Below are 13040 nucleotides of genomic sequence, written 5' to 3'. Positions count from 1 at the left end.
TTTAATCTCTTTACAGTTCTTAAGATAAAAAAAGAAAAGAAAATTCAACTCAAAGAGCATTTTTGGATCAGTTACATTCCCAGTTGGCAGCATTCCATAAACCGCGAGGAGATACAAGAAACTGTGTGGCCCCTAGACATTAGGTAGTGTATAAACCCTAGACATTAGGTAGTGTATAACCTAACTGAAGTCTGTATAATGCTCTCCAGGAAGAGTTGACAGAGAATGTTTAACAGGCTGAAATGAGTGTTACGAACATTCAGTCTAATGGGAGTCGATGGGCAGAGACTATGCAGGCTGGAGGAAGACAGGCTGGGCCATCAATGCGTTCAATGGGAGGATGTGAACAGGCAGAGTCCTCCACCCGCAGGGCCTTCTCTCCCCCTGGGCCACCATCTGATGGCACCATGCCCCTGGCCAAGGCCTGCTTCACTGTGTCACAGGCCCTATTGTACCTGCACTTCTCAAGGGTTGGCCTTTACAGAGGTCAAAAATAACTCATTCCCAGCATTCTATCTGGACCATAGTCAATGTGTGCTGAGGAGGTTTATGAACAGCAGACGCCATGCCACTTCTCACCCCTCCACCCCCCTGCTTCCACTGCATCCACCAAACAGCCTCAGCCCAAACCCACTGAAGGCTGGTTAGTCTCAGGATGCCTTTCTCCCCTGTCATTCTCAGTGGCCACCCAGAGGCCAAGTCTCACACCCCTCTGTCCTCCCAGAAGCTCACATTCTATGCTAATTGCTACTTCTCCCATCTCTCAGACCCACTTCTGAACACTAGTATCTTTCCCCTTTCTTCAGGAAGCTCCACTCTACAAAGTGACATCTTGGACAATGGAGCCCATTTTAGTCATTCTGCATTTAAGTTCCTGCTCCTTGCTTGCACTGAGAGGCCAAATTGTCCCTGCCTCAGAGAGCACACACTGGTGATAACAGAGAAGACAGACATTCAAACCCTCAACTTATAGATAAAGATCTCATTGCCCACGTTTTAGACCTCATTCTCTGCCTTCGGAGCAGTGTTAACAAATCTGTCTCAGAAGGTGAAATGCAATAATGCCAGGACAAGCATTCGCTTACTTACCATGTAAACTACAACTTCCTAGAAGTCTTCCATTATTGCTCTATAAACATCTTCATGGGGAACTAAGCTGTAACTGGACAGTGGCTTACCCATGGGACAGGAGGAGTAAGAGTCAGATAGGGGAAAGCATCAGACTCTGATAGTGTGATGTCACCTTCTTCGGAGGAGAAGCCAAAAAAAGCTTGACTCTGGACTGTGGAAACCTCTTCTCTACATGGGCTTAGGTAGGCACAGTCTCTGGGCCTCACTTTCCATGTTTCCATTGCTGAGAAGTCCCCTTGGAAATGGACTCATTCTTTCTTTCAGGTACTAATATTTAACCATATGAAAGTTCAGCCTTGCTAGCTTAAGAGCCATTCTATCCTTTTATGGTAACTAGGATGGCCTCTAATATAATCCACTGAAGCATTATTTTAGAGTCTAAATTCTCATAAGGCTTTGATTTTTATTTAACAACTAGAGGCTCGGTGCACAGATTCGTGCACAGGTGTGGTCCTTCTGCATGCCCTGCAGGAATTGGGCCGAAACTGGCAGTCTAACACTGCCTGCAGCTCCCGCTCATCCCAGCCTTGCTGCGCCTGCCTTAGGCTCGTGCCCAGTCAGTCCTGATCGGGAGAGGCTCATGTCACCAAAGTTGAGCTTGCCAGCAGTAAGCCCTGCATCTGGTGCTTGTCCCAAGGCAGGTGGGAGGGGGACGCGATCCGCCTTCCAAGTGGGCAGTGGGACTCCCTTTCCAGCCCAGGATCTGGATCCATCCTGTTGACATTCGTGCCAGTTTTATATTGTTTCTTCCTTGCAGAGTGTCTAGGGAGGGGAAGTGACCGCAGTGCCTGAGGCCAACTTCCAGGAGGCAGTGCTGATGGGATTGTGCCAGCAACACTGGTCTGTTGGTGCCTGGCCCATTCTCTGAAGATTAGACCTGCACTACTACTGAGGGAGTGAGTGGCTGCTGCTGGGCTGGTGGGTGGCCAGGACAGGTGGGTTAGCTGAGCGGTGCTCCCACTGTGGGAGCGCACTGACCCCCAGGAGGCAGCTCCTGTGTTTAGCACCTGCTCCCTGGTGGTCAGTGCCTGTCATAGCAACTGGTCATTGGGTTGTTCGGTTGCTTAGACTTTTATATATAGAGATTCTTGGGTGATAGCTCACTAATGAGATTTAAAATTTAAAAATTCATAATGGCCAATATTTGAATGTGTTTCATGTTTCAAGTACCAAAAAGAACACTCCTGGCCCAGCGTGTACAATGGTTCTGAGGCATAAAATAGCCCAGAGCTCTGACTGAGAGGTTGTGGCTGTGGAAGAATGTGAAGATGAAACCAGAGGGGCAGGCAAGGGATGTCAGCAGAAACCATGGAAAGGGATGTGTTTTGGAAGCCTCCTAAGCAAGGGAATAAGGTTATTACACTTGTGTTTGAGAGTAATCTATTTGGTTGTGTGGGAAAGGATTAAAGATGAATGATCAAGAAACTAGAAAAATTTTAGAAAGTTATTTCCATAAACTAAGGCTAAACAGAGCATGAACTAAGGCAGTACAGTAACAACAGCAAGAATAGAACACAAAAACCAATTCCAATCCACAGAATTCAGTGACAAATTTGGAATATGGAGAGAGAACAGGATTTTCATGACCCCATTTTGGTTATGCAAAGGTGTTGTTAGATAGGAGAGAGAATGTAAAGAAAATACAAAAGAATGATCAGATTTGGGGGTGAGACCAAAGTGGCTCTCAATATGGTGGCAATGGTTGAGTTACGGATGGAAATGTCTAAGAGAAATACATGTTAGGCCATTGGACAAAGTATCTGGAGGTTGAGAGAAAGATCAAAGTGGGAGAGACAGTCGGGAGCCCTCTGTGCATGAATGGTTCCGTGAGCCATCCCCATTTGAATGTAATCAAGGCAAGAATAGAAGATGACCGTGGCTGAAATTGAAACCCCAAAATCTAAGGCCCCAATATAGAGGATGAGAACCCAGTGATGGTTGCTAAGGAAAGAATGGGGGGTGTGGGGAGCAGAGATAAAAGAAGTGAGTCTCAGGTAGAATAGAAGAGAGAGTTCTTAGCTGGAAAGAATGTCCAGTAGTTATGAATGCTAGTAGGAAATCAAGCTTAGGACTAAAAATAAATGTTAGATTTGGCAGCAGGAAAGCCAGGAGTAACCTCACAGTACAGATTCCGCACAATGGTGAGGAGGACCTTGTTGTATTGAGGAGTAATTTGGAACCAAAAACAATGGAGACAGACAGCTTTTCCACGTGTAGGCACTTCTCTATCTATAAGAATGGGCATTTAATGTCCAAACTTTCTCCCCTCAACCCCTTCGATTTCAAGGACAATCTTTATCCCTCCCAGGCCTCAATTCTCCCAGCCACAACTTAAACTTTGTCCATAACTACTATGTCTCTAAACTCTTAAAAACATATATACCATTCTGATTATAATTTTTTACTATGCCACCTCTTCATCCCTTTATTTTCACTAAGTAATAATATCTAATAATGTTTGTTACAGTAATTGCTATGTGCCCACAGTGAACTAAATGTTTAGTGGAGAAATTATTTCATTTAATCTTTAAAACTCTATGAGGTCCTAGCTCTCAGACTTGATTTAGTTGCAAGAAACAAAAGCATTCTGGCTATTTTAGGCAGAAAAGGATTCAACACAGGGTATTAGGTGCTTACAAAATGTTAAGAAGTGCTCAGGGAGTGAGGTCTGGTCCAGCGCCGCACTGTGGGACTAGCTCATACAACAGCTGCTACCTCCACCACAATCATGATGGTGGGGCCCGGATTTGGAACTACACCACCTGCAAGTCAGAGGCCAGGAGCGACTACTCCGCCGATGTCCTTGTGAAATCCTGTCACATCTGGTAGAGCCAGCCCAACAAGTAACTCCAGGGACACATGCACGAGACTCCCGCCCCTGCTGTGCTGCCCTCACACCAGCCTCCCCGGAAGCAGGGGACACGCAGAGTCCGTCCAGGACCAGAGCTGCAGGCACCCTGGCAGCGCAGGTGTGCTGGTTGCCCTGTCTTCCTTCCAGCTTCCTGGTCTCTGTGGCGGGAGGAGGCTCACCGTGGACGGTGAGTGTTTGCCACCATGTCTGCCATGTTTCCTGCCTGAACTGTCTATGCACCTAATCCAATTTCTTATCTTAATTTGAATCAGTCCCCTTAACCCTTTATTTACTCCTAATTTCTAGTTTCCTTCAGGCACTGTTTTCTTTCTAAAGAAAACAGTCCTGTGGCTATGACTTTAATCACCCCTTTCAGCCACTGAACTCTGTAGCCCTTTGCCAGCCAGTGTATCCACCCTGCAAACCCGCACCAGGTCAGTCCTGTGGTCCCCGCCCACGCCAGCTGAGCACTGTAAGGTAAGCATGGGTCTCAGCACCACTCCAGATGCATGGTCTTCACTACCACACTCACCTACTCACCATGCTGCCTTTTTCAAATCTCCCACATGGCATCTCCCAGGTAACAGAGAGAACAGAGGCCTTCACAAATGAGTGACCTCTGCTTACCCCTCCTTTCCTCCATTCTACCAGTTCCACTTCATGCACTTTTAAAATGATCCCCATTTTTTATTAAATTCTAAAATAGCCTAAATAATCAACACACCACCATCATCAAGTCCTTCCAATTTATTCACTATAGTGCCCACACGAAGACTTCACTCAAATACAAAGCTGATCATGTCACTATCCTGGTGGTGTGGTCAGCTGTTAAAGTACTGTGAGTGGGAAGGGCTGTGTGTCAGTTAGCATGCAAGGTCTCCTACTCCTAATACCACTTTAGCCCACGCTTACCTGTACCCTAAACTCTAATCAATGCCCCAAACCATTCTCACTGATACCTTTTCACATACTGTTCCCTTGAATTCCCATCCTCCCTTCCCTTCCCCCCAGGTTAGCTGTCAATCATTCTGTAAACACAGCTCAGCAGTCACCTCCCTCAGAAAGGCCTGTGGCTGATCTTATGTTGCCTCCTCTGAGTTCACCTTGTGCTCTAAGGAAAACTGTTTCGCTTGCTTGTCTGCCCTTCTGGTAAATTATAGCTATTGGAAGTGAGGGCTCGCTCATCATTACATCCCCATTGCCTGGCATGGCACCAGGCAGATGATAAGCTCTAAATATTTTCATAATTTATTCCAACCCTCTCATTCTACAGATGAAAACACTGAGGCCCAAGGGGTGAGTCAGTTAGTGGCAAAAACAGAGCCATAACTGAGATACTGGGTCTGCACAGGTTGACACTGGAGAATGACCCCTCCTCCTTATACCACCTGCCTCCTAGCTCCCGCCTGTCTTCTCGGGCTGAATGGTTATTTCAAAATGAAACTTGCCTGAGTCTCCCTCGTGCATAATCTGCTTCGTAGCAGAGAAAGAGGCCGAGCATCTGCTTGTTAAAAAGATCCGTAGGATAAAGGTTGATGCCCACGTAGGACCAATCATGGAGCTCTGGGTTCGTCTCCGGGTCTTACAGAGATTGGCATGCATTTTAATAGTGATAAGTATTATAACGCTGCTTAAATTGCTAACAACTACCCATTCCTCTAATCCGATCACGCTGGGATGGAAGGGAACAGGCTGTGCCCTCAAGCGAGTGGCCGTGGGATTGGAAAGCCTTCTGAAATCATGTGGTCCAAACTCGTTTCCTAAGGGAGAAAGTGAGGTGCAATGCACCTGCATCTTGGCACTGGGGGAGCGGCAGAGTGATGCTCACAGTCTGCCTCTGCAGATGTCACTGCGTTCACGGCCACGCGCTCAGCAGGGGCAGGTCAGGCCAGAGTCCTCCTGGGAAGCCCCGACCGGTCCCACTGGTGCCAGGAGGGGCTGTGAGGCTGCGGTGGAGGCCGAGGCCTGAGGAGCAGAGCCTGGGGAGCCACGAGGGGAAGTGGACACTGGTTCCTGAGAAGGCAGACTGGGCTTCAGAAGTGGGTGAGCCACACTCCAAAACCCACACCCACCGAGGGCTACTTCTGCATCTCTTTCTAAGCAACTGAAAGAAGAAGGGGGAAAGCGCACTGTGGACGTGAATCAAAGAACTAACAAACCCAGACTGCAGCTCTCTCATTCTGTGGACTAAGCCTGAGGCATTGGCAAACATGGAACTTGAAGGCAGTCTCCCCAGATTTCAAACTACTTACAACATGTGGAGTAGATTCTCTGCCACAGTGCGATTAAGCTTACTACCACAAACAGAAAAGTAACTTTCTAAAAATCCACTGTATTGCTCTGGCCGGTGTGCTCAGTGGTTAGAGCACCAGCCCACACAACATTGGGTCATGGGTTCGACTCCCAGTCAAGGGCACAAACCTGGATTGTAGGTTCACTCCCTGCCCCTGGTTGGGCGTGTGAGAGGCAACCAGTCAATGTGGCTCTCTCACACCGATGTTTCTCTTTATCTCCCCCTCCCACCCTTCCTTTCACTCTCTGAAAAGCAATGGAAAAAAATATCCTTAGGTAAGGATTAACAGCAACAAAAATCCACCATATTTGCAAATTAGGAAATTCTTAAAAATAATACAGAGTTCAAAGAAGAAATAACATTAGAAATCAGAAAATACTTTTAACTGAATGATAAGAATATACTATATATTAAAGGTGTAGAAAGCAGTTAAAAATGAATTTAAAGAAAAATGACTTTAAATGCATACAGTAGAAAAGAAGAAAGGCTTATAATTAACTAGAGGCCCAATGCACAAAATTCATGCAAGAGGCTTAGCCCTCACAGCCCCGGCTGCCTCAGTTGGCCCTCGCAGCTCCCGCTTCATCCAGAAGGTCATCCAGACAGTCGTCCAGACAGTCGTCCGGATGGTCGTTTTGCTGTTTGGTCTAATTAGCATATTAGCTCTTTATTATATAGGATGATCCAAAAATCCATCTCATAAAGTTATTAAAATAACAGCAAGTTAAAACCCAAGAAAACAGAGTGGGGGGTAAATGAAAGCATAAATTAATGAAACAGAGTTAACAAAGTTAGCGCTTTGAAAAAAATTATTCAAGTTGATAAATCCCTGGCAGGAGTCAACAAAACAAGAGAGAGAGAGAGAGAGAAATATGACACCAGATATGAAAAAGAGACATCACCTCAAATCCTACAAATATTAAAAAGGTGATAACAGTATATTTGAACAATTTTAGCTCAATAACTTAAAAATTGTAAAGGTATCGGGGAGGAATCCTAATCTCCGGAGAGAATGGCTGCCCTAGTCCTGGGCTCAGGGGTGACTCAGCACTCAATTTGCTGCCACCTCTCCTGGGCCCCCTTCTCTCCTAAGCCTCTCCCCAGATTCCACTCATCCGCACCTTCTCCCTCTCTTCAGCACAGGTGAGTGTCTGTATCTGAAATGTCCTATGAACAGGGTTCAGTGAAAACAAACAAACGCCGGCCATCTGGTGTTTTACCTTTCCAGGGGAGCTCTGCCCTTCCCAGCTGTAAACTGTCTCACCAGCTGTGTAATTTCGCCAATTCAGGGTTGGTGTTATTAGTTTCAGCTGCTTACTCCATTTGCTCCGGGACAAGACCTGGGATGCGTCTGCCTATACCGCCGCCATCTTGAATCTATTCAGGAATAATATTCTTAACATTAAAATAAACTATGATACCCTAAAAAAAAAATTGTAAAGTTAAAATGAAAATTTCTAAGCAAGCACAATGTGCTAGGTTTGCTATAAAGAAGCAGTAGGGCATCTGAGTGGTCCTATAATTAAGGACTCTGAATTCTATGATTTAAAAACTTTCCTTCAAAGGAAGTCCCAGTCTTACATAACTTTACTATAAATACTAAAAGCACAGAGCAGAAGAAATAAAGTCAATCTTAAACATTCCAGAAGAAAGTAAAGATTACTTCCCAACTTATTTTCTAAGGTCAGCATATCCTTTATACCAAAATTTGTTGACAAAGCAGGCAACAAAAATTACAAACCAATCTCTTTATGATTTAGATGAAAAATTTTTTTGACAAATCAAGCAAGCCAAATCTGGCAACATATATAAAGGGTTACATACCAATTTAGATTATTCCAGTAAAGCAACATGGGTATGACATTCACAAATCAGTTCCTGTTATTCAGTACAGTAACAGAGTAAAAAGAAAAACATATCTAATAATTAGGAAAGGCAGATAAAATTTAATATCCATTCATAATATGACTTCAAGCAAACTAGAACTTAACCCAAAAATAAACATGACACTTAACAGGATTAATAAGAGTAGCCACTTGTTGGGGGAGGGGCCATGGGCCCAGGACACACATGGGTCAGGAGTGGGAAGGAGACTTCCAGGAGTTATGCTGTGTGATTATTGCCTCATGTGCATATGAGGGCCCATTCAAATATATGAATTAATTAATCTGTTAGAAAAGAGAAATAGCCAAGGATGGTCTGAAAAGTAAGGATTGTAGGGAGGAGGTAGAAGATACAAATAATAAAATATTAAAAAGCTATCTTATATAATAAGAGGCTAATATGCAAATCAACTGAATGGCAGAACAACTTGTCATTATGGTGTGCACTGACCACCAGGGGGCAGAAGCTCAACACAGGAACTGCCCCCCTGGTGGTCAGTGCGCTCCTACAGGGGGAGTGCTGCTCAGCCGGAAGCCCTGTGGCAGCGCTAAGGATGTCGGACTGCTGGCTTAGGCCCACTCCCCAGACTGTGAGAGGGTGCAGGCCAGGCTGAGGGACTACCTGGAGTGCATGAATTTCGTGCACTGGGCCTCTAGTAATAACCATAAATTTAAACATAAATAATTAGCAGATAAGATTGTCAATAGCAAGCAGCTATCAAATCTGTATGAGATACACAATCTCTTTACTAATTTTGCCTTAAAAATACAACTTAAATTGAAAAAACAAGTAGGTTTTAAAGAAAAGAAGAGACAGTATTAATGGGAAAATCCCTTTTTCTTTTTTTTACCTTATACCATTTTACTGAATCCAAAACACAACTCTTCGGGAAATTCAGGTGACATGTCAGGCTGTCGTTTTTCCCAACATGCAGTATTTGTTCGTGCCCATCTGGGAAATTCATTTGACTGTTTCTGGACATGCCGCACTCATATTTTTCAAACACAGTTAGGTTTACATGTACTTGGCGACACATGTCTGTATCACTGTAAGAAAACAACAGAGTGACCCTCATGAAACAATCACAGGACCAAGCGATGCTGGTCATCTTCAAATACGTGCAAATCCTCCGTGAGGCACAGTGCAAACACTCGCCTCCAGCAAGACAAGCACAGCTCACAGGCTCGCAGCACCCGGGAAAGTGCTGACACATGGAAGCACTGGAAGTACTCTACCCAGGGACCAACGGGGACATGGCCGGGGCCGACAGACCCGGGTGCCGCTGAGTGTGGCCTAGGAGGACAGACCCTGTCATAGTGTTCCAACCTGGGGGGCTTGGGGAGAAATAACCCAAATTAGGGACTTAATATAAAACAATTTCCTGTGCTCCTTCAAAATGTCAGTGTCGTGAGGAACAGCCCAAGGACCTGTCCAGGGGAAAAGAGCAAAAGCACATGGCAGCCAGAAGCAGGGCATGATCCTGCCTGGCCCCCTACTGGAAAGAAAGGATGTGTATTGCTCGCCACTGAGAGGATGGGTAAAAGTAAAAAATGGACTGAGGGTTTGATAAAAAAACATCGTACAACAGTACACTTTCCTAAAGGTGTGATCTGTATGTGATTAGTAAGAGCATATTTTTGCTGATAGGAAATACACATTGAAATAGTAAAGGGTCAGGGGTCATAATGCCTACAACTCACATGATTTAGGAAAAATGATTTAGAAAACTTATCATGTGTGATGTACAAATATATGGAGAGAGAATAATAAAGTAAATGTGGCAAAGTGTTAAATAAGGGGAATCTAGTTAAAGGATAGAGGAGAGTTATTTATACTAGTCTTGCAAATTTTATGTGAATTTGAAAACATTTCAAATATACAGTTTACTGAGTATGTATCATGTGTATGTATATGTTAAAGTTTTATGAAAATTCTTGTTTATTTTCTTCTATCACAGACAATATGTTTCCTTTCTGTGAAAGATGATTTTCTGCATTTTCCAGTTCCCAGGTTCAAATATTTTAAATCCAGTTTGGATTTCACAGTGAATTTGTGTGACACACAATCTCCACCTCTAGTTCGTATGTCATGGGAGAGCACACCCCCCAGCATGATGGGCCTGGTGAGTGAAACTGAAAAGAGGCCAGGTACCCGGGCTACCGGCCACTTCTGTTTCTGTACCACTGAGTGATTGTGTCCCGTAGGTTGATCTGACATATGAAAATGAGGAATCTGGTATGAATCAGAGCCGGCCACAGAAAGGGACCAGCAAATACCACAGAAACAGAATGAGAGGGAATGCAGCTTCCCTTTGGAGGCGCCTACGTCCCATGATCTCAGCTCATTTCACTTCGGCCCTACCACGCTGCAATGCTTCCCATTCTGCAGACAAGAGAACCACGCCTCAGGGAGGCCAAAGCATTCGTTAGGTCAGTGGTTGGCAAACTGTGGCTCGCGAGCCACCTGCGGCTCTTTGGCCCCTTGAGCATGACTCTTCCACAAAATACCACATGCGGGCGCACACGTACAGTATGATTGAAACTTCGTGGCCCACGCGCAGAAGTCAGTATTTTGTGGAAGAGCTACACTCAAGGGGCCAAAGAGCCGCATGGGGCTCGCGAGCCGCAGTTTACCGACCACTGCGTTAGGTCATGCACATGTGTGTCAGTAAAGGAAGGTCACAAAATGGGGCCCTTGGGCAAAATGTGGTCCAAAGGTGTGTTTTATTTAGGCAACACACCGCAAGCTATTGAAAAGTTACACACACACACACCCACACACACACACACACACACACACTAATTTTCAGGTTTCCTTGAAAAAATGGAAAATGGACTTGAGCTGAATAGACTGTCACCTTTGGTGAGGCACGCTCCAGCTCACTGCAATCCCCACCAGCTCAGCTGTCCCCATCTACACAGAGCTGTCATTCATCTACACAGTGTACACTGGGCCTAAGCATACGTGGTGCTTTGTCACTGGTACATTTCCATAGCAGATGCCTTACAAAAAGGTGGGCAAAGGAGGCTGGCTCCCCTCCGGACGTGCAGCCCATCACAGGAACACTGGGCATGCAGAGAATGAGGGCAGAGACAAGAGTGGGAGACACCAGCTTTGGAAGTTGGTCTGGCTGTGGCATCATTTCCACGGGAAAAGCTGTATTTCATATTTTAACAACTGACTTACAAATCTTCACTGCTTTAAAATGTTTCCATTGGAAATTGTTTTATAACAACTATAAAACTATATTTTATTCTTCTCATTGAGTTTTTAAGTTCTTTAGAATTTATTAAGAATTTTCCTAAAAGAATTATAGACATAATTATAACATGTCAGTGAGAGAGAGATTGGGAGAGTGTGTTGGTGCTCTTTAAGGGAGGAACTTACTTTACAATGCACCGGTAGGTCCCCGAGTCCCCCCAGGCCACGGGCAGGAACACGAGCCAGCTCTGCTCCTGGTGGATCCTAGCCTGCGAGTCGGTGGAGACTGGGACTTTGCTAAGGCGTCTGTACCAGGTTACTCGTGCTTTCCCAGAAGTGAGCAGAGGGGATGTGCAATTAAAGGCAAAAGGCTGCTTTGTTGAAGATGCCTCGGTTAGCACACGAATGACCTGGCATTCATCTAGGGAGGGGAAGGGAAAGGTAATCATGAAAGGGAAGTCTTTATTAATAGTTTAACAAATGTGTCAATTCCTAGCCAATTTCATTGAGAGCTTTCTCAGTGTGGGAATTTCCCAAAAATAGTGTGTTGATGTGAAAGCAGAATTCAGAGTCCTCCCGGTGTGCCATACGACTGAATCTCCTGCCTCCTCTAGGTTGTCAGCCTCTGGAATGAGCCCCTCTCTCCCTTCCATCGGAAGGCCTTCATTCTTTCCCCTCCTCTCAGAGGAAACCTTCCTGCTCTCAGCCTTCCTTGTCCTGTTTTCTGTCACCAGCTATTTTGTTTAAAAATCCGCTGGCTTTAAAGTTCCTTTCCACCAAATTGCCTGGTTTGCTTTTACCTTGGGCCATAGAACAGAGCTGCCATAGGACACAGACAGCACTCCATCCATGTGCTGTTGAATGCAAGCCTTGACTCGCACTTTGCCTACCCTCCTCCTCTCCTAAGTCACCTCAAAGCTCATGGCCTTTTGGGGCCGAGCACCAGGCATTGGAAGGGATGCTCCCACTCCGCAGACCCCTGCCTGGGCCCCCAGAAAGGTGAGCTGCAGGCTCAGAGCCCCCCGCCCTCCCCCCGCCCACAAACCAGGCGGGCGGGCCGCAGGGACACAGGGTGAGGTGGCCAAGGCCCAGGCAACGCCAACATACCTGCGCCCAGAAGCAGCGGGAGGGCCACGGACAGGCACAGCAGCAGGGACGCCGCCCCCATAGCAGGCTGCGGGAAGAGAAGGGGTGGGGCAGGGCCGGCTTGGCGACCTCTGAACCTCTGAGATCCTAGGTCAGCCGCTGGCCTTCCCTTCCTCCTGGGGTGCCCTCCACCTGGCCCCTCCGTGTACCTTCCCTGCCCCTTCCTATCCTTGGGCAGTGGAAGAGCTATGGGCAGTCGCAGAGGGGAGGCGGGGCGCGGTGGGGGCAGGAGCGGGTCCCCCCTCCAGGGAGCACCATCGCTTCTTGGGGAGGAGGCGGTCCCCCCTTCCCTGGGCAGTGAGGTGGGATCGCTGGGATGCTCCCTGGGAGGCTCGCCCCCAGCCGCCTCAGCCCTGAGGGTCCGGGTCCCCTGTGCATGGCGCGTGGCCTCCCCTGCGTCTGGGGCCTCGGGTCCTCAGGCAGGCCTGAGCCCACATCCCAGCCCGACCCACCTGGGAGCAGGTGAGATCCACCTGGGAGGGGCCCGTGAGATCCACCTGGGAGGGCCACCTGGGAGGGGCCACCTGGGAGGGA

The 13040-nt window shown here is 46.7% G+C and overlaps 1 protein-coding gene across 1 annotated transcript in view; it reads right to left on the bottom strand.

Annotated features, from left to right (window-relative positions):
• The window catches only part of IL1RL2 (interleukin 1 receptor like 2), a 53992-nt gene extending 41331 nt beyond the window's left edge, over positions 1–12661 (bottom strand). The window contains exons 1-5 of the mRNA XM_015562214.1: positions 12468–12661; positions 11547–11781; positions 9010–9205; positions 5840–6086; positions 5431–5563 (exon numbers count right to left, since the gene is read on the bottom strand). Coding sequence (XP_015417700.1) covers positions 5431–5563; positions 5840–6086; positions 9010–9205; positions 11547–11781; positions 12468–12528 — 872 coding nt within the window. The 5' untranslated portion in view covers positions 12529–12661. The remainder of the gene's footprint in view (positions 1–5430; positions 5564–5839; positions 6087–9009; positions 9206–11546; positions 11782–12467) is intronic.
• Positions 12662–13040: the final 379 nt, after the last annotated feature.

This window comes from Myotis davidii, unplaced genomic scaffold (genome assembly GCF_000327345.1).
Source record: "Myotis davidii unplaced genomic scaffold, ASM32734v1 scaffold296, whole genome shotgun sequence".
NCBI lineage: Eukaryota > Metazoa > Chordata > Mammalia > Chiroptera > Vespertilionidae > Myotis > Myotis davidii.
This window is presented reverse-complemented; position numbering and strand designations above follow the sequence as displayed.